We start from the raw sequence: 24927 nt of genomic DNA, 5'->3' as shown, positions 1-24927 counted from the left end.
AGCACAGGTCGCCAGTGGCGAAATTGCCAATCTTGGTGTTCTCTGGAAAATGCCAAACGTCCTGCACGGTGTTGGGCTGTAAGCACAACCCCCACCTGTGGACGTCGGGCCCTCATACCACCCTCATGGAGTCTGTTTCTGACCGTTTGAGCAGACACATGCACATTTGTGGCCTGCTGGAGGTCATTTTGCAGGGCTCTGGCAGTGCTCCTCCTGCTCCTCCTTGCACAAAGGCGGAGGTAGCGGTCCTGCTGCTGGGTTGTTGCTCTCCTACGGCCTCCTCCACGTCTCCTGATATACTGGCCTGTCTCCTGGTAGCGCCTCCATGCTCTGGACACTACGCTGACAGACACAGCAAACCTTCTTGCCACAGCTCGCATTGATGTGCCATCCTGGATGAGCTGCACTACCTGAGCCACTTGTGTGGGTTGTAGACTCCGTCTCATGCTACCACTAGAGTGAAAGCACCGCCAGCATTCAAGAGTGACCAAAACATCAGCCAGGAAGCATAGGAACTGAGAAGTGGTCTGTGGTCCCCACCTGCAGAACCACTCCTTTTTTGGGGGTGTCTTGCTAATTGCCTATAATTTCCACCTGTTGTCTATTCCATTTGCACAACAGCATGTGAAATGTATTGTCAATCAGTGTTGCTTCCTAAGAGGACAGTTTGATTTCACAGAAGTGTGATTGACATTGTGTTGTTTAAGTCTTCCCTTTATTTTTTGGAACAGTGTATGTTGCAGGAAGTTCACATGACCTTCTACAGCAGGATTCCCATACTGGCACCCCAAATGTGGCCTGTGGGTGGTTTTATTCCCTGTGTTTTCTGAGCATAACACATTTATATTAATGTTTTATTGTTGGACATCAGCTGTAAACACGAAATCAGCTCAAGTGATTTTAATTTTGGAACTCTGTTCCCACGTATTCTCACAAGAGATTTAAAAAATGTTATTGAACCTTTAACTAGCTAAGTCAGTTAAGAACAAATTCTTATTTACAATGACGTCTACCCCAGCCAAACCCAGACTATGCTGGACCAATTGTGCGCCAACCTATGGGACTCCCAATCACAGCTGGTTGTGATACAGCCTGGAATCAAACCAGGGTCTGTAGTGAAGCCTCTAACACAGATGCTGTGCCTTAGACCGCTGTGCCACTCAGGAGCAAATTATTTGCAATTATGTTCCTCCATCCAACCATCTGTGGCTGAAACTAGTTGATGATCCTTGATCTACAGGTAGATAATTACGCCTAAGTGTTTGCTTGTTACAATTTACAAAGCAAATGTAGCAGCAGTTACATTTGACAACTCACAAGACCCCTGCGTGCCAGGGGTGTATTCATTACATCTGGCAACCGAAACAGTTTACAGTTTAAGAACCAAATGGAGCGATACGGAGAGGGACCTACGTGAATTTGACCATTAGAAACTCGTTTCCGTTGCAAAAGTTGTTTGAGTAAACGGTTTCTGTTGTAACAGACGAAACGTTTTGCAACAAAAAAAATATATATAAAAATAAATTAAAAAAACCGGTGTAATGAATACACCCCAGGTCAAATGCGACTGTAGTTAGCGAGTTTCCGCCAATGTGTTGCATCAACATCTGTCACAGAGCATCATTCAAAGCAAATAAATGTACTTTGTTTGGGCAACAACAAATACATTGTTAAAGTCCCGGTCAAAAAAAGGCTTTACCGTCATTATGGCACATCATCCCGATAGTTCCTCCGGTGTTGATGACCAAGACTCGCGCTACAGCACAGGGGCTCACATCCAGAGACTCAACACTGTTGCTGCTCGACAACCTTCGTGGGCCTGGCTGTGCCACATTGCTCTGGTGAACAGAAGTCTGCGATTTAAACACAGACTGATCAAGTTGACTCAACCTTGAATGGGACAAAGCTCTAGCGAGAGAGGTCATTACTGAAGCTGGAGACGGACATGATGTAGGCTTTTTACATTCCGCCATAATGACTAGACAACTTATGGCGGGGAAGAGTGCATGTTGAACCAAGGGATGTTCTTAAAGTGACAGACCGCTACCAATGACAGGTTGCTGTGAAGTGCCAAAACGCAATTTACAGAAACCTAGCTATATCGAAACTGTAATGTTATTAATCTGCTTGATTTTATTACAAACCTAAGCAAATATGATTCACAATGATATTGCTCAAAATGTTTGTCCAAGTTAAAACAATGCACATGCATTGCAATTGTAAGACTGAGACTCACCAGAAGGAAGAAGTTCATAATGTAGTGTAGAGGATGTTAGTTAGTGGCTATAGAGTTTCGTCATTAGCCTTAAAGGATCATTTCAAAAGAGTAGCGTCATCAACCAATTGGAAAAAATGGTAGACCCATCCTTGAAGTTGTTGGCAAAAACACCATGATCACGTGGGAGTAATTAACCCTTGTATTGTGTTGACGTTTTTGTTATTCACCCAATGTTCTCCGGTCTGATGGACCCACAACATTATTGGGTTTTTAAAACAATACAGCCATAACAATTTACGTAAAAACAACTCATACTTAAATGTTGACTTATTTGGGGCGGCAGGTAGCCTAGGGGCCAGTAACCAAAAGGTTGCCGGATTGAATCCCGAGCTGACAAGATAAAAATCTGTCGTTCTGCCCCTGAACAAGGCAGTTAACCCACAGTTCGCTGGAAGGCCATCATTAATAAGAATTTGATCTTAACTGACATACCTAGTGAAATATTTTTTTAATCAATTACAAGCAACATACATGGTTAAAATGAACTGAATAAATTGGATGCCAAATTTTGCATACAGTATTTTATCGAAATGATAAATGAGCCCCATTGAACACAAATTAAGGCCGGTCTACACACCACATGAGGGACAGTTCTACTCTGTGTGTTGCAAATGTATTTCTTGCAGTTGATGCATGTGTACTGCGTCTTCCTGTCCTTCTTGGGTCCACACACACCTCAGCGCTTCTTGTTGCTACTGGCTGCAATCTAGAATGAAAACACTTGGTTCAGGAATTTTACTAACATATGTTATAGCAGGCCAAGGTAGGACAGTCAGACACAACACTCACACTTCTGGGAATTGGAGTTGTTGGTTCTGTGGGTCGGGCAGATGGGACACCAGCATCCTCCTCCTGAATCCTCCTCACGATGGCTGCAGAAGGTGGGGTCATTGGAATTCAGTCTTCAGCGAGATTGCCGTTAGCCTGGTTGCCTTCTCCGTTCAGCTATTACATTCCACTCCTGTCATTGAATTCCACTCCTGTAATTTGCCAATGGATATGCAGGATAGGAACTGTAACGGCTGTCTTCAGGTAGAGGGGACCAAAACGCAGCAGGAATGTGGATGCTCATCTTGAATATTTATTTTAAATAAAGTGAACACCAAAACAAAGACCAACAGTTTAACAGGCTATACACTTAACAGCAGTGCTATAGACAACTACCCACAAAACACCAAACCAAACACACACCTATATATAGGACTCTCAATCAGAGGCAACTAGAAACACCTGCCTCCAATTGAGAGTCCAACACCCAATCCTAAACATAGAAAAACTAAACTAGACAGAATGTAGAAATACATACAAAACACAAACCCTCTGCCACGTCCTGACCAAAACTAATACAATTACTCCCTCTGCTGGTCAGGACATGACAGGAACACTCCATTCCAACTAAGCAATGGGCATATAGAAATAAGCAAAAATACACATTTTCATACACATCTAAAATCTATTAATAAAAAATGTGAGAACAGTAATATTTTACACACACATGAACGTACCCATAAGCAATGATCCCTGATAAAAAAAAACACATATGTCAAAAATGTGTGGATATAGCGTTTCAGAATGAAACTCTTCAAATATACAGTGGATATACAATTGATATACACTGAGTGTACAAAACATTAGGAACACCTTCTCTTTCCATGACATAGACTGGCCAGGTGAATCGAAGCGAAAGCTATGATCCCTTATTGATGTCACTTGTTAAATCCACTTCAACCAATGTAAATGAAGGGGAGGAGACAGGTAGATAAGGTTTTTTTATGTATTAAGTATCAAAATAAGGTATAAATACTTTCAAATTCCTTATATCTTGTTTTTTTATTTACAGATAGCCAGGGTAACACTCCAACACTCAGACATAATCTACAAATGAAGCAGGTGTGTTTAGTGAGTCCTCCAGATCAAAGGCAGTGGGGATGACCAGGGATGTTCTCTTGATAAGTGCGGGAATTCGATAATTTTCCTGTCCTGCAAAGCATTCAAAATGTAACTTTTGGGTGACAGGGAAAATGTATGGAGTAAAAAGTACACCATTCTCTTTAGGAATGTAGTGAAGTAAAAGTAAAAGTTGTACAAAAATAAAGTACAGATACCTGAAAAAAACGAATTAAGTAGTACTTTAAAGTACTTTACACCACTGAACATGGGCCGGCATCCCTGTGGAACGCTTTCAACCCCTTGTAGAGTCCATGAATAGACTTATCTCTTGAGTAGGCCCTATGAGTGTAGTCTGGCCCAGGGGTGCAAAGGTGAACAGCAAGGCACTGGAGCGAAGAACCGCCCTTGCCGTCTCCCCACTGGGACTCTCTGCCACTATTACAGAGGCTGAGAGTTTCTCTCTCTATCCAAAGAATGGAGTTGAAAAGATGGGCAGATAAAAGTTCCAGTGTTGTATCGCAAATGTGATTATCTTTGTAAGGGTGTGTGGATGAAAGCTCCTGATTCAGCAGATCTTTTCCTCAAATTCATATTCTAGACTGCCAAAGGTTTGTGGTGAACACTATCATTTAGTTCAACTGTGACTGATTGGACAGTTACCCAGTACTGAAGCAAACAATACCTTTGTTTGTCTTGTACCCTTAAACATAATATTATTTTGTTGAGTCCTGCTGTTGCCTAATCTTTACATCATAGTTAGTTATTCATTAGTTGACCGTTAGGGCAGTACACATCCATTCACATAGTGAGTGTGTGTTCTCAAATCCATCTTACAATGGGAGGAAGGAAGTGAGTTGAAAATGTAATCTTTACTAACCATGCATGGACAAACATGATCATGATTTTCAAGGTGCAACCAATATATGTTGCAAGAAGTTCACATGACGTTCTACAGCAGGGTTCCCCTACTGGCAGCCCACATTTGGCCTGTGCTTGGTTTTATTCCCCACTACGTTTTTTGAGCTAAATTAATTGGATATCAACTGTAAAAACACCAGGAAATCAGCTCAAGTGATTTAAATTTTGGAACTCTGTTCAAGTATTCCCACGTGTAATAGAGCCCCTTGATAATACACCAAAGTAATCCATGTTAGAAATGATTGTTTGTCAAACATTATATCTGTTTGGGCTTCTTGTTATCAATTTGCAGCCTGCAAATTTGTAAGTATGTTTTCCCGCGCTCTGACCATCCGCAGCTGAATCTAGTTGATAATCCCTGTTCAACAGGTAGATAATGACATCTAAGTCTTTGCTTGTTACAATTTACAAAGCAAGCGTAGCAGCAGTAACATTTGCCAACTCACAAGACTCGACCCCTGCATGCCAGGGGTGTATTCATTCATAATTGAAGGCTCTTCTTTTGTATGGCTTTTATTAGTTTCCATGGCTCTCATCTGTAGTCCTGCCAGTGGAGATATAAGTCTGGTACAAAAGTCAAGGTCTACATCAGATATATTAGAAACCAGAATGGTTGACAATTCATTTTTTTAACAGTTCACAGATTGCCACTTCTGCCTTCCAATTGTGTCATTCTGCTTTGACCAAAAGCCCAAACGTCCGCCAAAAAATGTTCTTTTTAACTTGTTATTTATCTTTCTGCAGTATTTTTGTCCTCCCACCACTGCATGTATTGATATTTTCTTCCAGCTACTAAAACGTCGTCATTGAATGGACGTTCCGTTATTTGCCAGTAGATGGCGCACAATTACACATAATGTAATTACAAAGGACAATAACATTATGACACATTATTGTGTCCAGTGACTAACAGACTTTGTCCGTTAAACTCAGATCACTCTTTTTACCTATTTAGAATTTTAAAATAATTTGTTGTATTATGTATTGTCTTGACTATCATGCAGGAATTCAATCTTCAGTGAGATTGCTGTTAGCCTGGTTTCCATCTCTGTTCAGCTATTACATTCCACTCCTTGTCACTCCTGTCATTTGCAAATGGATATGCAGAGTACGAACGTTCTATTCCAGATAAACAATGGATATATAGCAATTAGCAAAAAAAACACATTTGCTTACACGTCTATTGGCCAACGTGCAATAATTGGAAAACACAATTGATGATATACGATTAAAAACTGTAATATCTTATATTTCAGAGTCGTGGCTGAGCGACGACACGGATAATATAGAGTTGACGGGATTTTTCCATGCATCAGCAGGACAGAGAAGCTACATCTGGTAAGACAAGGGGCAGAGGTGTGTGTCTATTTGTCAAAAACAGCTTGTGCGCAATGTCTAATATTAAAGAAGTCTCAAGGTATTGCTCACCTGAGGTAGAGTACCTTATGATAAGCTGTAGACCACCCTATCTACGAAGAGAGTTCTCATCTATATTATTCGGCGTAGATGTCTATTTACCACCACAAACCGATGCTGGCACTAAGACCACACTCAACAAGCTGTATAAGGCCATAAGTGTCACGCCCTGACCATAGAGAGCCTTTTATTCTCTAAGTTGGTTAGGTCAGGGTGTGACTAGGGTGGGTTATCTAGGTTGTTTTTTCTATGTTGGCCTAGTATGGTTCCCATTCAGAGGCAGCTGTTTATCGTTGTCTCTGATTGGGGATCATATTTAGGCAGCCATTTCCCCACTGTGTTTTGTGGGATCTTATTTTGAGTAAGTGCATGTAGCACCTCTGTCGTCACAGTTTGTTGTTTGTTTCTTTTGGTTGTTTGTAAAGTTTCACTAAAATAAATATGTGGAACTCAGAGCACGCTGCGCCATGGGTCCGTCTCTCCACACAATCGTGACAATAAGGAAACAAGAAAATGCTCATCCAGAAGCAGTACCTCGAGTGGCCGGGGACTTTAATGAAGAAACACTTAAATCCGTCTTATCTCATTTCTACCAGCATGTCACATGTGCAACCAGAGGAGAAAAAAAACTCTTGACCACCTTTACTCCACACACAGAGACACATGTAAAGCTCTCTCTCGCCCTCCATTTGGCAAATCTGACCATAATTCTATCCTCCTGATTCCTGCTTACAAGCAAAAACTAAAGCAGGAAGTATCAGTGACTCGCTCAGTATGGAATTGGACAGATGAAGCGGATGCTACGCTACAAGACTGTTTTGCTAGCACAGACTGGAATACGTTCCGGGATTCATCCAATGGCAATGAGGAGTATACCACCGCAGTCATCAGCTTCATCAATAAGTGCATCGATGACGTCGTACCCACAGTGACCGTACGTACATATCCCAACCAGAAGCCATGGATTACAGGTGACATCCACATCGAGCTAAAGGCTAGAGCCGCCGTTTTCAAGGAGTGGGACACTAATCCGGACGCTTATAAGACATCCTGCTGTGCCCTCAGACGAACCATAAAAAAGAAAAGTGTCAATACAGAATTAAGATTGAATCATACTACACCAGCTCTGACGCTCGTCGGATGTGGCAGGGCTTGAAGACTACTACGGACTACAAAGGGAAACCCAGCCGCGAGCTGCCCAGTGACGCGAACCTACCAGACGAGCTAAATGCCTTTTATGCTCGCATCGAGACAAGCAACACTGAAGCATGCATGAGAGCACCAGCTGTTCCAGACGACTGTGTGACAACGTTCTCGGTAGCCGATGTGAGCAAAACCTTTAAACAGGTCAACATTCACAAAGGCCGCAGGGCCAGACGGATTACCAGGACATGTACTCAAAGCATGCGCAGACCAACTGGTAAGTGACTTCACTGACATTTTCAACCTCTCCCTGACAGAGTCTGTAATACCCACATGTTTCAAGCAAACCACCATAGTCCCTGTGTCCAAGGAAGCGAAGGTAACCTGCCTAAATGATTACTGCCCCGTAGCACTCACGTCGGTAGCCATGATGTGCTTTGAAAGGCTGGTCAAGGCTCACATCAACAGCATCATCCCGGATACCCTAGACCCACTCCAATTCGCATACCGCCACAACAGATCCACAGATGACACAATTTCAATCGCACTTCACACTGCCCTTTCCCACCTGGACAAAATAAACACTTATTTGAGAATGCTGTTCATTGACTACAGCTCAGCGTTCAACACCATAGTGCCCACAAAGCTCACCACTAAGCTAAGGACCCTGGGACTAAACACCTCCCTCTGCAACTGGATCCTGGACTTCCTGATGGGCCGCCCCCAGGTGGTAAGGTTAGGCAACAACATGTCTGCCACGCTGATCCTCAACTCAGGGGTGCCGAACAGACGTGCCGAACAGGCCCCCATTAAAATTGACAGGGCTGTAGTGGAGCGGGTTGAGCGTTTGAACTTCCTTGGTGTCCACATCACCAACGAATGATCATGGTCCAAACACACCACAACAGTCGTGAAGAGGGCACAACACCTTTTGCCCCTCAGGAGACTGAAAAGATTTGGCATGGGTCCCCAGATCCTCAAAGTTCTACAGCTGCACCATCGAGAGCATCCTGACCGGTTGCATCACCGCCTGGTATGGCAACTGCTCGGCTTCTGACTGTAAGGCGCTACAGAGGGTAGTGCGTACGGTCCAGTACACCACTGACGCCAAGCTTCCTTCCATCCAGGACCTATATACTAGGCGGTTTCAGAGGATAGCCCAAAAAATTATCAAAGACTCCAGTCACCCAAGTCATAGACTGTTCTCTCTGCTACCGCATGGCAGCTTCTACCACCAAGCCATAAGCCCCCCCACACCCACACACATTTGTTTTTACACTACTGCTACTCGCTGTTTATTATCTATGCATAGTCACTTTACCCCTACCAGCATGTAGAAATTACCTCGACTAACCTGTATCCCCGCCCAATGACTCGGTACCAGTACCCCCTGTATATAGCCTCGTTACTGTTACTTTATTGTGTTACTTTTTATAATTTTTTACTTTAGTTTATTTGGTAAATATTTTCTTAACTCTTTCTTGGACTGCATTGTTGGTTAAGGGCTTGTAAGTAAGCATTTCACGGTAAGGTCTACACCTGTTGTGTTCAGCGCATGTGACAAATAAAGTTTGATTTGATTTTAAATCTATGAATAAAAATGTGAGAACAGTAATATTTTACACACACATGAATGTACCCATAAGCAATAATTTCTGATGAAAAGAACACAAGTGTGAAAAATGTGTGGATGTAGCATTTTGGAATAAAACTCTTCAAATATACAGTGGATATACAATTGATATACAATGAGTGTACAAAACATTAGGAACACCTGCTCTTTCCATGACAGACTGACCAGGTGAATTGAGGTGAAAGCTATGACCCCTTATTGATGTCACTTGTTAAATGCCCTTCAATCAGTGTCAATGAAGGGGAGGAGACCGGTTAAAGAAGGATTTTTAAGCCTTGAGACAATTGAGACATGGATCGTGTATGTGTGCCATTAAGACGGTGAGTGGGCAAGACAAAAGATTTAAGTGCCTTTGAACGGGGTATGGTAGTAGGTGCCATGCGCACCAGTTTGAGTGTGTCAAGAACTGCAACTCTGCTGGGTTTTTCACACTCAAGAGTTTCCCATGTGTATCAAGAATGGTCTACCACCTAAACGACATCCAGCCAACTTGACACAACTGTGGTAAACATTGGAGTCAACATGGGCAGTGGTGGAAAAAGTACCCAATTGTCATACTTGAGTAAAGGTAAAGATATCTCAATAGAAAATGAATCAAGTAAAAGTGAGTCAACCAATAAAATCCTACTTGAGTAAAAGTCATTAAACTATTTGGTTTTAAATATACTTAAGTATCAAAAGTTAATGTAATTGCCAAAATATACTTAAGTATCAAAATAAATTATCATTCATTTCAAATTCCTTATATTACTCAAACCAGACGTCACCATTTTCTTGTTTTTTTTAATTTACAGATAGCCAGGGGCATTCTCCAACACTCAGACATAATTTACAAACGAAGCATGTGTGTTTAGTGAGTCCTCCAGATCAAAGGCAGTAGGGATGACCAGGGATGTTCTCTTGATAATTGCGTGAATTTGATCATTTTCCTGTCCTGCTAAGCATTCAAAATGTAACTTTTGGGTGACAGGGAAAATGTATGGAGTAAAAAGTACATCATTTTCTTTAGGAATGTAGTGAAGTAAAAGTAAACATTTTCACAAATATAAATAGTTACGTAAAGTACCGATACCCCAAAAAACGACTAGTACTGGTCATGAGATTGATCCATGGAATTTAAAGTGATTCCACTACGATTAGGGGCTCCGCTATTATTCCACTATTACTAGTAAGTTCTGAGTTTGCAAGACAAGCGTTGGAAAATGAAATGAAAATCCTCTGAAATGTGTGTCTTGTGCAGTTCAAGCTGGCAGTTTTATATAATTAAAGGACAGTGAATGGAATCCAGTTTGTGAAACTTTAATGATGAGCTACTCACACGGTCTTCTACACAGGCGCTTAGTCATCTGAACTCTGCTGTAAATATTTCATAGCCACAAGTCTGTCATAGTCTCTTTCCTACACCACAACAATAACGTAACTCACATGTATAGTCCCCTTGCAATGTCCTGAGCTGGACATACCAACTCTCAATATTGGGGTTCACATGCTCTTTTAAATACAATTGGGTTAGGTTCAAGCCTCACCTGTCACCTATCAATTAGCAGGGATTAAATTGTTCTACTTTGTGCTAAGTGAATGAAATCCAGAGGGTTGTAAATAAAGCTTATCAAGAGATCACATGACCACCAACATCTACATGGGCCAGGGGAACAGATTACATAACGAGAGAGAGAGCAAGAGAGAGAGAGAGAGAGAGAGAGAGAGAGAGACTCCCTATAAAGTAGAGAAGACACAACCAACTTTCCTCTTGAGATTCTCTGTGAGATTTGGGGAAATGACACAGTAGCAGATATGTGTCTCATCAAATTCATCAAAGGGATATTGATTTCATTCTCAGGTTAGTGCCATTTATATGACTTACTCTGAAACAACCTTTGATGAGTAAAATTTATAAATTAATTTGAACAAAGATATTTGTATGAGGTATCTATCCATAGTATGATTTTACATTCCTTTAAAATTACACAAGAGTCAGGGCCATTCCTTCCTACATTTTTGTAATAATATAAAAAACAAAATGCTCAACTCCATTACGAAGCAATTATCACATGTTAATACAATGGTGATCCCACAGGACATACACAGTTAATTCACTGGTATAGCTAATTATTGAACTTCCATCGTTTTGCAATCCCTTCCCCCACACGGTGATACTACAGAACCCACTGACAACTAAATCAAATCAAATCATATTTTATTGGCCACATACACATGTTTAGCAGATGTTATTGCGAGTGTAGCAAAATGCTTATGCTTCGAGATCCGACAGTGCAGCAGTATCTAACAGGTAATATCTAACAATTCCACCACAAAACCTAATATCTAATACATTCCACAACAAAATCTAATACACACAATCTAGTAAAGGAATGGGATGAGAATATATAAGTATAAAATATATGGATGAGCAGTGAAAGATCGGCTAAGATGCAATAGATAGTAAAGAATAGATCATGAAAGATACAGTATGCAGTTTATACATACAGTTGAAGTCGCAAGTTTACATACACTTAGGTTGGAGTCATTAAAACTCATTTTTCAACCACTCCACAAATTTCTTGTTAACAAACTATAGTTTTTGCAAGTTGGTTAGGACATCTACTTTGTGCATGACACAAGTCATTTTTCCAACAATTGTTTACAGACAGATTGTTTCACTTATAATTCACTGTATCACAATTCCAGTGGGTCAGAAGTTTACATACACTAAGTTGACTGTGCCATTAAACAGCTTGGACGATTCCAGAAAATTATGTCATGGCTTTAGAAGCTTCTGATAGGCTAATTGACATCATTTGAGTCAATTGGCGGACGTGAGTAAAACATTTAAATGTGTTAACCCTCTCAAGGCTGCCGTCCCAGACGGCATCCCTAGCCGCGTCCCAGTCTCCCTGGGGAGACTGGGGTCTGGCTGCTGTCCCTCATCCCAGAGGTCTAGAGCAAAGACTCCCTGCAGCTCCACTCTTCCTGCCCTCCACAGTGCACAGACAGGGAGCTGAAGAATGGGGTGCACCAGGGCCAAGCTAGCCACATATTTGGATGGGCAACCTTGACGTTTGCAGATATAAGACACAGACACATGGCCATGATCCAAATGATGGAACCCTTCAGGAAATGGAAACACATGATTTTGTCATCTACAGGTCAGCCAGACACCAACCTGTGGATGTATTTCAAGGTCTACTTTCAAACTCAGTGCCTCTTTGCTTGACATCATGGGAAATCAAAAGAAATCAGCCAAGCCCTCAGAAAAAAATGTGTAGATCTCCACAAGTCTGGTTCATTCTTGGGAGCAATTTCCAAACGCCTGAAGGTACCACGTTTATCTGTACAAACAATAGTACACAAGTTTAAACACCATGGGACCACGCAGCCGTCATACCGCTCAGGAGGGAGACGCGTTCTGTCTCCTAGAGATGAACGTACTTTGGTGTGAAAAGTGCAAATCAATCCCAGAACAACAGCAAAGGACCTTCGTGAAGATGCTGGAGGAAACAGGTACAAAATAATTTATATCCACAGTAAAACTAGTCCTATATCGAAATCACCTGAAAGGCCGCTCAGCAAGGAAGAAGCCACTGCTCCAAAACCGCCATAAAAAAGCCAGACTATGGTTTGCAAATGCACATGGGGACAAAGATCGTACTTTTTGGAGAAATGTCCTCTGCTCTGATGAAACAAAAATGGAACTGTTTGGCCCTAATGACCATCGTTATGTTTGGTGGAAAAAGGAGGATGCTTGCAAGCCGAAGAACACCATCCCAACCGTGAAGCAAGGGGGTGGCAGGATCATGTTGTGGGGGTGCTTTGATTAACCCTGCTTTGTTGCAGGAGGGACTGGTGCACTTCACAAAATAGATGGCATCGTGAAGATGGAAAATTATGTGGATATATTGAAGCAACATCTCAAGACATCAGTCAGGAAGTTAGAGCTTGGTCGCAAATGGGTCTTCCAAATGGACAATGACCCCAAGCATTATTCCAAAGTTGTGGCAAAATGGCTTAAGGACAACAAAGTCAAGGTATTGGAATGGCCATCACAAAGCCCTGACCTCAATCCTATAGAAAATGTGTGGGCATAACTGAAAAAGCGTGTGCGAGCAAGGAGGCCCACAAACCTGACTCAGTTACACCAGCTCTGACAGGAGGAATGGGACAAAATTCACCCAACTTATTGTGGGAAGCTTGTGGAAGGCTACCAGAAAAGTTTGACCCAAGTTAAACAATTTAAAGGCAATACTACCAAATACTAATTGAGTGTATGAAAACTTCTGACCCACTGGGAATGTGATGAAAGAAATAAAAGCTGAAATAAATCGTTCTCGCTACTATTATTCTGACATTTCACATTCTTAAAATAAAGTGGTGATCCTAACTGACCTAAGACAGATAATTTTTACTCTGAATAAATGTCAGTAATTGTGAAAAACTGAGTTTAAATGTATTTGGCTAAGGTGTATGTAAACTTCCGACTTCATGAGATGAATAACGCGAGATACGTAAACATTCTTAAAGTGGCATTATTAAAGTGACTAGTGTTCCATTTATTAAAGTGGCCAATGAGATCAAGTCTGTAGGTTGGCAGCCGCCTCTCTGCGCTAGTGGTGGCTGTTTAATAATCTGATGGCCTTGAGATAGAAGCTGTTTTTCAATATCTCTGTCCCAGCTTTGATACACCTGTACTGACTTCGCCTTCTGGATGGAAGCGGGGTGAACAGGTAGTGGCTCGGGTGTTTGTTGTCCTTGATTATCTTTTTTGACTTCCTGTGACATCAGGAGTTGTAGGTGTCCTGGAAGGCAGGTAGTTTTCCCCCGGTGATGCATTGTGCAGTCCGCACCACCCTCTGGAGAGCCCTGCGGTTGTGAGCGGTGCAGTTGCCGTATCAGGCGGTGATACAGCCCGACAGGATGCTCTCAATTGTGCACCTGTAAAAGTTAGTGAGGGTTTTCGGTGACAAGCCAAACTTTTTCAACCTCCTGAGGTTGAAGAGGCACTGTTACGCCTTCTTCACCACACTGTCTGTGTGCGTGGACCATTTCAGTTTGTCGGTGATATGTACACCGAGGAACTTAAAACTTTCCACCTTCTCCACTGCTGTCCCATCGTAGGGGGGTGCTCCATTTGCTGTTTCCTGAAGACCACAATCATCTCTTTTGTTTCGCTGACATTGAGTGAGAGGTTATTTTCCTGACACCACACTCCAAGGGCCCTCACCTCCTCCCTGTAGGCCGTCTCGTCATTGTTGGTAAACAAGCCTACCACTGTAATGTCATCTGCAAAGTTGATGATTGAGTTGGAGGCGTGTAGTGCCACACAGTCATGGGTGAACAGGGAGTACAGGAGAGGGCTGAGAACGCACCCTTGTGGGGCCCCAGTGTTGAGGATCAGCAGAGTGGAGATGTTTCCTACCTTCACAACCTGGGGGGCGGCCCAATAGGATGTCCAGGAACCAGTTGAACAGAGCGGGGTCGAGACCCAGAGTCTCAAGCTTAATGATGAGTTTGGAGGGTACTATGGTGTTGAATGCTTAGCTGTAGTCAATTAACAACATTCTTACATAGGTATTCCTCTTGTCCAGATGGGATATGACAGTGTGATGGCGATTGCATCGTCTGTGGACCTATTGGGGTGGTAAGCAAATTGGAGTGGGTCTAGGGTGACAGGTAGGGAGGAGGTGATATGATCCTTGACTAGTCTCTCAAAGCACTTCATGATGACAGAAGTGAGTGCTACGGGGCGACAGTCATTTAGTTCAGTTACCTTAGGTTTCTTGGGAACAGGAACAATGGTGGCCATCTTGAAGCATGTGGGGACAGCAGACTGGGATCGGGATTGATTGAATATGTCTGTAAACACACCAGCCAGCTGGTCTGCGCATGCGCTGAGGACGCGGCTAGGGATGCCGTCTGGGACGGCAGCCTTGAGAGGGTTAACACATTTAAATGTTTTACTCACGTCCGCCATGTAAATGCAGAAGCCGCTCACTGCCACAAAGCATGAACTACACAGGTACCAAGTCCAACAACATAAGGGCCTGCTCTGTAGCCTGGAGTTGGAGCATAGATACTGTATGAGGGTGATCGAGAAGCAGCAGATACTGTACTACAGAGCACTGGGGAGACTGGGGTCTGGCTGCTGTCCCTCATCCCAGAGGTCTAGAGCAAAGACTCCCTGCAGCTCCACTCTTCCTGCCCTCCACAGTGCACAGACAGGGAGCTGGAGAATGGGGTGCACCAGGGCCCAGCTAGCCACATATTTGGATGGGCAACCTTGACGTTTGCAGATATAAGACACAGACACATGGCCATGATCCAAATGATGGAACCCTTCAGGAAATGGAAACACATGATTTTGTCATCTACAGGTCAGCCAGACACCAACCAAGAGCCTAGCTGGAACCAGCAAGATCCAAACAGCCCACAGGTCATGAGGTCAGCCAGCATCAGAACACAGAGAGTACATCCACATGCATCCACACAGAGGTTTAAACAGTTGAACAAAACTGACAGATAATAGACAACCTACCCACCACTATTGGTGCTCAAAGAGATAGACTGGGACTTGTAAACTGAGTGACAAGCCTGTGGCTATGCGTACCTGCATACTTGGTCAATAACTTCAGTAAAATGAGAAGCAGTGCCAATGCATCCCACATGGTGGTGTTATTACACTTTGTATCGAGAACGTAGACCAAGCCTACATACCATTTTTGTGCAGTCTATGCTACACACAGTAACCTAGCCTGCATGCATTTTTTCATTTAAGGCTAGAAAGTAACCTATATTTTAAAATATATATTTATTAAGCATGCCAAATGTACTACTTTCATTTAAAAATGCATATTAATGCTGTTGCAATTTCATGTTGTAACCATGGGCCTACGTGTTTTATGTGCTGTAAAATTGATCCGAATGAATTGGTCTTCCATCATGTAATTGTAATTAAACACATTTACCCAATACATTTAGACTAGCTAATAGTTTATTATATATTATTTAGCACCATGCACGTGCACCAAATAGAGCCATCCACTTCCTTGTATGGTGCCGATGGGTTTATATACATCATTGTATGGTGAGTTACATTTTCCTGCTCTTTACCACATTTGCACCTGAACCAGTACTTGTTAAATTCGCACCATGCATTTACTTTATACGAATCAATGGACCGCATTTCAGACAATGCACGTAATGTCAGAGTCCTCTGGTCACAGTTCAAGCTCGTGCGCAAGCCAACTAACTCCTGAACGATCCAGAGGAAGTGACTGGTGATGTAGTCCACACCTTTCCGGTAGATCAGAGTAGCATTGCAACTCGGCTGAAAAGGAGAGATAGACTAAAGCGGTTTGGAAATTGCTGAGAGAGGAGGGGGGACAACAGAATGTAATATATATATTTTGGGGAGATTTGTGTAAAAGATACACGGAACGTAAGTTACCGACTAACGTCTGCATTTTAAAATTTTGTTGAGCTATCCACAATGCAGCATGTAGGTAGCTAAGTTAGCAAGCTAGTGTTAGCTAGCTAGCTGTTAACTTGCTAAGTTGAGCTTTCTGACACTCCTCATGATCCTCTTCTGTTTCAGGGGGACAAGAAAGGATTTTTTTATTATTGAATCAATGACCTTAGTCGCCGGGACTTTAGGAGAACGGGCTCCTACGAACGAGTGTGTAGCCCAGCGTGACGTTTGATGGAATAGCAGCAGAACATTGCCTTTCTCCTCCGGTGGTGTTGATCCGAACAAGGACGGGGACCTCGAGACACATTCACCAAGAGGAAGTAAGAAGTACCGCAGGTTTTTTGGAGGGCCTATTCGACTTCCTTGCTCTATCAACAGATCCACTACCCCCCCCACCCCGACCCTGAAAAGAATAGAAATCAATAGTATGAACATTTTGTGACAGCTACAATTAAGAAGTAACAATATACTTACACGGCTTGTCATACAATTTACTTAACTCACCTTTGGGTCACATTTTAACTTGGGTGTTTCAAACTCTGAGAAATAAGTTATGAACAGCAATACCACAAGTTAGCTAATGATTTCCCACCAGGAATATTATTGTTGCCAGTTTGAGACTCCTTTCTTTGGCCGACACATTGTGAAGCATTGATAGACCCGCACATGGCTCAGTTTGAGCTTCATATTTCACACCATGTCCATTTGTAATTAGTTGCCTAGTTACGCCCGGTTAAGCAAATAAAGTTAACCTGCATGGTTTTGACATTAAGGAAGTAAAAAGGGAAATATTGAAGAATCCAGACATTTTTTTCATTTGGAAAGGAATATTTATGCACTGTTTACATGATGGGGAAAATGCTATCGAAAATCTTTGGCAACAAGGAGATGAGAATATTGATGCTTGGACTTGATGCTGCTGGAAAGACCACCATCCTTTACAAACTGAAACTTGGACAGTCAGTCACCACAATTCCCACAGTTGGTTTCAACGTTGAGACTGTGACTTACAAAAACGTAAAATTCAATGTATGGGACGTTGGAGGCCAAGATAAGATCCGTCCCCTGTGGCGACACTACTACACGGGCACTCAAGGGTTAATCTTTGTTGTGGATTGCGCAGACAGAGATCGCATTGATGAGGCCAGGCAGGAACTCCATCGCATCATTAATGACCGTGAGATGAGGGATGCCATCATCTTGATTTTTGCCAATAAGCAAGACCTGCCCGATGCCATGAAACCACACGAAATCCAAGAGAAACTAGGATTGACCCGCATCAGAGATAGGAATTGGTATGTTCAGCCCTCCTGTGCGACCACGGGAGACGGACTATATGAGGGGTTGACATGGCTAACATCAAATTACAAATCCTAATGATTGAGTGATTACTGTTTTAGATTAAACTACAAAGTCAAATTGAGGCAAGTAACAACTTTACTTCTCAAATAAATATATAATAAAGGGAAGTTTGATCTCCATTTATTTTGATTACTATGATGACCCTATAACTAATTTATCTTTATAAACATGGTTTTCTGGCTTATAGTTTGCTTCTACTTAGCTCTTGAGAACCCAAGGTGTCTTACAGCCGGTCCCGGTCTTGAGTTCTTAGCTGATGGCATGGAGGACAGCTGGCTCCATGTGAACTACAATCCAGACGCTCTGTTTTAAGGTTTAGAAACTTTAATAATCCTTGTTTGCGATACGGTTTTGGAAACCTTTAGTTGCAAACTTAAACATCAGGGTGAAATAATCATTCTAACACAAATGATGCAGTTTAGCAAAGTTGCACCTGGCATTATTATTTTTGGAAACGGCCCGCAGCCGAGGTATGAAACTTCCTCCCCGGTTAAGGTAAATTCACACTGCGGAAGCCATGTAGCGCAGTGTTGCAATGTCGTTTTTCGTCACAAAAGGGGCAGCTCCTTGTAATACGCTACGGCATTCAACGTACTTTTGTACTACCTGAACATTTTGGAGAGCTGTACCATTCCTTCCGCAACATGGGGGCAGTGTTGCCGCTTGATTCCTTGATCTGACCAATGTTATATGCTGGGCTCTCAAACCCTGTTCCCGGAGAGCTACCCTCCTGTACGTTTTCACATGGAGATGTAAGAAGCTAGAAAGGCTAGCCATGTTTTTAGTCAGGCTAATGCCAGCTAGCCAGGCTGCCAACTAGCTACTACTAGCGAGGGAAGGCGACTCTTCCTTGATTTCACAAAATGAAGTGACAAAAATAAAAAATGCTGTCACCCCCTTGTGAATGGGAGTGAGACCGGTGAAGATATCATTTTACCAACAGGGGTCTGCTGCTCCAAAATTTGCACGCACGTAGATCAATGGAGTGAAGCTTGTAGTAACCTTTACACGCCACTGGAGACGTTTGAAGTGGAAATTGGAGGGGAGGAAGTGTAGCCTGTTGGAGGCGGTGTTCTTGAAAATACAGCCGGGTGCAACTTTCCTAAACTTCTTAGAGTACATGTATATTTTGTATTTGAAAAATATGTTTTTGCTTATATGTAAGTTAAGTTCCAAATGTTTCCAAAACTGTATCGCGTGCAAGGCGTATTTGAGTTTAGGCAGAGCATTTGTGCAGTGTTGGCATTGAGCCAAGTCCAATGGCTCAATGTAATGAGGTGGAATTGGAGTCATGAATAAGGGTTAGCTTCTACTCTGTAGCAAGCCTAAGTGACATTATGTGGCTTGATGAATATCAATTAAATGTGGTCATAATTCAAAGCTACAGAGATTACCAACTTTGCCTATTCTTTATCACATTTTTATATATTTTCTAATGGAGCTGGACTTGTATCTTTTCATTAGGGCTCAGGCTTGGTTCATGTATGCTTTAAAGATACTGTTGGATTGTGAGTAACATAAGGGTCTGATTCATAGTTTTTCCTTTCAGAACTAAAGTCTGATGTTTAGTCTAGCTTGTTTGGGACAACTACAACACCTTAGATTAAACATGTTTTTAATACAGAAACCATTTAGCAAATGTAGGTATTTGTTTTGGATTTGTATTGACAAAAACACTGCAAGATGTGATTTAAAATTTTCACATTTACATTTACATTTTAGTCATTTAGCAGACGCTCTTATCCAGAGCGACTTACAGTAGTGAATGCATACATTTCATTTTTTTCATTTCATACATATTTATTTTTTTTCGTACTTGGCCCCCCGTGTACCATTGCGTACATTTAATTGTCAACATTCTGGACATTGTTGTAACAAAATTATGTCAGGAAAGACATTGACTGTGTCCAAATACCCATAATTTCATTCAAAATAGTAGTTATTTTGGGTATGCAAAAATATATAATGTTTCATAATATGTGCATTGTATGTGCAATGTCGAAAATTGCATATTCTTTAAATGCCAGGATGTCATACTCATTTCGGCATTTCATCTAGTAAAATTCATTGCACACTATTGAGGAAGAGAATCGTTTTTCGAGACCCACGTGTGTTTGATAACAGCTGATAATCAGATATGGTGATGTGCTTTACCAAAATAAACGAATGGCAGGAATCAATGCAATTTGAGCATTAGTTTATGCATTCTCAGTATGGATGAGCCTAGTATGTTATTTGTTGCTTACTGTTATTTGATTTCACTAAACAGTACGTTCTAAATAGTATTTAGTACGATTAGTACACACTATGCCGTTTAAGTAAGTAAAAGAACAAGACAGATTTGGGACACAGCCAGTGTAGTGCTTAGACTCGCCATCTGGAACCCAGTTGCACAAGTGATTCCCTATAGTGGGCTATATTGTGAATTAATTGGCCTTTTTGTGTACTCATGTTTTTGATCCCAGATTGTGCTCAAGCAAACTGAAACAGGTCTCTGTTAACTCAAACATGCTTTTCAGAATGCAGCTTTTGTTCATAGGGTAACATTGATGGTTATGAAGCCAATGGACTCAATATTTCCAAAGGAATGTCATTCAGCTCTGAGCTCTCAACCTACTACCATTCATATGTCTCAGGATGCGAGACCTTTTACTAGTCTGTATCTACAGCATGAGTACAGAAGTATAGTAACCCTTCGGCAGAGTGGGCCTGTCATGCAATGGGAGAGAGCAGCTCCCTGGTGAAATGATATGTTTTGGTTCAGCTCTCTTATTCCTATGTTGACTTGGAGAACCATGTACAGAACAATGTCATTGTAATGCCTAATTAAAAAAGTAATTTTAAATGTCTCATTTTCTTATTTTGATCATAACTTGACCAAAAGTGATTAATTGAATAAACTGCCTTAATTTTGCTGGACCCTGCTTTTGCAGCAGCTAATGGGGATCCATAATACATACAAAGGAACACAGTTATCATAATACACAGCTTCCCTAGGACTCAAAATCCATTATAAGAAAGTATGTACAGAATGCTAGAGATAGAATTGTGATTGTTCTTTGCTTCTAGTTTACCACACTTGCATTGGGGAAATTCTTATCTGCTTTATGTGAGCGTTTACCCCCATGAGGAATGATTTATAATATAACTTTTTCTCAACTGGCCTGCCTACCTGGTTAAATAAAGGTGAAATGAAATTTGCAGAGCTCGCACTTCGATGTGCTGCAGACTGCCGGGTGTTAAAATATCCCATACAAAACACCTTCAGGGCTTCAATACTGTGCTTAAAGATGTGTTCTTTTTATGTAGGCTAATTGCCAGTATATGTTGAGACCTATTTTAATTGCATAACTAAAAGCTGTGGTTTAAGGTGTGGCAAGCTTAACTTTGACCAAGAATGCAATTTCCCTCCAGATGAATGGACTACTCTTTGATGTGAATTGGTCAACAATTATTATTTGTTGACGTAATGTAACCTTCCTGTGTTTTTCAGCATTCCATTCACATTAGGTAATGACTCATTCTGTTATCTTTTATGTGAAGAACACAATGTCTCGTTGGTGTGTTGCATTGAGACTTTTCAGGCAGTTTATATAGCTGTCCACCCTCAAAACCTTTTGTTACTCTGTTTGCCACCATTGAATTGGGAAATATATGTTTTTCCTTTTACCCCATGTACAAAACAGGAAGTCCAAATGGTCTCAGTGGAATAACTACAGAGCCACATTGCTAGCCTGCATTGGGGGTTGGTTGACTGACAGGCTGCATAAATGTTGGCGCAATACAGCAGTTTCTGAATTCTGTCAACTGTGGTTCAAAACAGGCTGGAAATTCATAGTTTTGGTCCTGTGAATATTTTAAACTGTCCACCAGATTGGTTAAACTCAGAAAAACATGTTTTTGTTTGTAGAAATTGCCCTGCTAAATGTGTTTTCTTTTTCTCAAATTGGGTTTTATCTTTGCCTAGAGGTAAATGTAGATTAAGGAATCAAATGAAAGGTCACAATGGGACAAGGTCTCTAGTTACTCATTTCTGTATTATCCCACACCAGGCAGTAATGGTGCCTTGTCTTTCTGGGTCTCGCTAGGCCATTTCCTAATTGTATCACCCCAAGGTATTTTCCAAGTCTTGACTTAATGAATCTTATTGAGTAGTCCTCATTACAAGAGTAAAAATAATAGGGCCAGAGACTGTAGCCTTTATACTCAGACACACTGACTCGATCAGCTGAAGAACCAGCATGAACTTATCTGGTTGGCACATGCTGAAGAGAGGTGCCAAGGCCATCGTCTGTAGTCAACCTATTGGTTCAGTAGGAGAGGAGTTCACGAAGAGTCAAAAGCCCAGAGAAGTAGAGGCAGGCTTGACTTTTAAACCTAAGAAAGTCATAGAAGGACAGATGCACAACATCAGTGATAGCCCAGGCAACAGGAGGTTGTCATACAGTTGTGATAAATGATATGGCTTTGGTTTGACTCAGTGTGGATATAAACATGTTCACTGTTCAGAAGCATTTCTAGTGTTGTCAATAGAATGTATGGCATACAATGAACATTCTTACTTAGGAGATGGAAAAGGATGAACATGTTTCAGCTGTGCTGTCAAACTGTCTCTCAAACTTGCAGATAAGTTTGAGTTCCAAAGTGGATTCCTCTTTGCTTGCTAGTTGCTACTAGTCAGGAAGGGGTTGTTGGTGGGTTCTCTAGCACTGGGTGGCCATTGTTGAGAGGATGTGGACATTGTGGTTTAATGCGCTGTGGGTGGAGTGGGGTGTGGGAAAGAACTGATGTCCAGTAATTATGTTTGATGAATTGTGCCTTGTTTAAAAATAGCACCACCACTGTACTGATGAGGATACAGTTACATAGTAGGGGGAATTTGACCCTGAGCAGGAATGGGGAAGGAAAGGGGTGCTCGAACTGGCCCTAGCATTTGGTACAGGATGAGTTTCATACTTAATTTGTCAAAAAGGCCCAGGGATAGGTGTCCTGTCCCTTGACAGAGGATGGATGGTTTGGGTAGAACATCATCATCCTGGGGTGTGATGGGCATCCCTCAACAGTGGGAGGAGAGTGATCCACCCCTCGATCGATGTTGAAGGACGGAGGACTCGCAGCATCTCACAGGGTCTATATCTGGCAGTGCCACAGAGAGGGAAGGCAGACCTCTCCTGGGATATTTATTGATCCCCATTTTAAACTGCAGTGGCTTTGTGGGGTCTGATGAATACATTTTAATAGAATTGTTCGAGCCCCACATGCTTGTTATAGGGCAGGACAAGTAAAGACAGACCAAGCCCCTCCCACTCTTAAGTTATCATGGTCAACTGTCATTTTTAACATTATCAATCATTTTCATGTCGGTTCTTTATTGTTAATTATCTGACTGATTGGATTGCATTTCTCTTGATGTCATGTCTATAAAACATACTGCTTGAGTGTTTGTATATTAACTGGTTGCCTGAAATAGCAATGTGAATGTAAATACAAATGGTGCATCCTTACAATATATACAAAATATATATTGCTTATTGTGCCGAGATCTTATTTCTTGTGGTCACAGGCTCTATGAATATGATTAGTCCTATGTGCCCCCTGTTTTAACAATTTAAAAAATAATAATAATTACAATTCACCAGCAATAGGACTCCATTGGAGCCAGACCGAGACAGACACTGAAGAAGCGCAATGGAAGGAATGCTTTAGTTCTCCCATTTAAATCTGATTAAGGACAAAGGGAGTGTTTACAGTCTTCACAAAGACAGGATTGATGCGGGTAGGCCCTGGGGTTTTGGGCAACAGAAGATTCATTAGTTTTATTCAACAGCAACGGATATTTCCTTTCTCAGCAGCACGGGACAGTGTCCTTTTATAGGTTTGATACGTTTAGCAATAAATTTATTTTTTATTTAACCTTTATTTAACTAGGCAAGTCAGTTAAGAACAAATTCTTATTTACAATGACGGTGATCACTGTATTCCATACATTTCATAACATCTGATTTTGAAGTTAACCACACTGCTACCCCTAATGCTTAACCCTAACCTTAAATTAAAACTAAAAAGCTCATTTTAGTTTTCATGAATTTTTTTAATATAACCAATTTTGACATAGCAGCTGGCCTATCTACAGGTAAGTGGAAATTGCTCAGTACAAGACCATAGACTGTAAAAAAAAAATATGGACTAATTATTTCCTATGGAAAATGCTCAGTGGTGCGTTTGAAGACCAGGAAGTGTAATTTCAGCGTGTCACCATCTAGCAACATGGGAGTGTTTTCGGAACCATTGCATGCCCAGTTGGAGCTGCGTCTTTTTCCCAACGCAGTTAAGCCAAAACCACGGCCCATTATTCAGAGGGCCGTTCTTCAACGCTTTTGAGCGCTCTCCAAGTCCGGGAGTGAATATCACGTAGCACGAAATTTCAGTCACTGATTAATAACATTTGTCCTTGTATTTCAAGATGCCGTGGACCAAGCTTGCCATTAATGTCCCTTAACGCTCAAAGACGGATTCAATGGCTGTAGTATAGTGTATTCGACTGAATGATTAGCGAATAAATATTTGAGAAATTGTGAATAATAAGCATATGCTTTTACCTGATAATACACTACTAATGATAATATAACAACTTCAAATACTGAGCTAGTAACGTTAACCTGTCTGGGCTAGGGGCAGTATTTTCACGGCCGGATAAAAAACGTACCCGATTTAAACTGGTTACTACTCTTGCCCAGAAACGAGAATATGCATAGTATTAGTAGATTTGGATAGAAAACACTCTGAAGTTTCTAAAACTGTTTGAATGGTGTCTGTGAGTATAAC

At 41.6% G+C, this 24927-nt stretch overlaps 2 protein-coding genes across 9 annotated transcripts in view; one reads left to right on the top strand and one right to left on the bottom strand.

Annotated features, from left to right (window-relative positions):
* The window catches only part of LOC106594751 (60 kDa lysophospholipase), a 56387-nt gene extending 54037 nt beyond the window's left edge, over window positions 1-2350 (bottom strand). For 4 of the 8 annotated variants that reach the window (XR_014391858.1, XM_014186287.3, XM_014186227.3 and 1 more), the window contains exon 1: window positions 1700-2001. Coding sequence is in view for 5 of the 8 variants with exons in the window: in XM_014186287.3 (XP_014041762.2) it covers window positions 1700-1973 (274 nt within the window). In the remaining 3 variants the exon portion in view is untranslated. Of the gene's footprint in view, window positions 1-1699; window positions 2003-2236 lie in introns of those variants that run through there. The other 4 variants (XR_014391855.1, XR_014391856.1, XM_014186169.3 and 1 more) reach the window with 2 other exon arrangements.
* Window positions 2351-17344: 14994 nt separating this feature from the next.
* On the top strand, window positions 17345-18209 carry LOC106594671 (ADP-ribosylation factor 6). The gene has a single exon (XM_082973322.1). It carries the CDS (start codon window positions 17587-17589, stop codon window positions 18115-18117), a length of 531 nt encoding a protein of 176 aa, XP_082829448.1. The 5' UTR covers window positions 17345-17586; the 3' UTR covers window positions 18118-18209.
* The last annotated feature ends 6718 nt before the right edge of the window (window positions 18210-24927 follow it).

The sequence above is a fragment of the Salmo salar genome, chromosome 01 (assembly GCF_965601325.2).
Source record: "Salmo salar chromosome 01, fSalSal1, whole genome shotgun sequence".
Taxonomy (NCBI): Eukaryota; Metazoa; Chordata; class Actinopteri; order Salmoniformes; family Salmonidae; genus Salmo; species Salmo salar.
Note: the sequence above shows the minus strand (reverse complement) of the source record. Positions and strands in the feature narration are given on the sequence as shown.

Bases quoted from the DNA above. Each gene is read 5' to 3' on its own strand.
- LOC106594671 (XM_082973322.1), top strand. From the start codon at position 17,587: ATGATGGGGAAAATGCTATCGAAAATCTTTGGCAACAAGGAGATGAGA.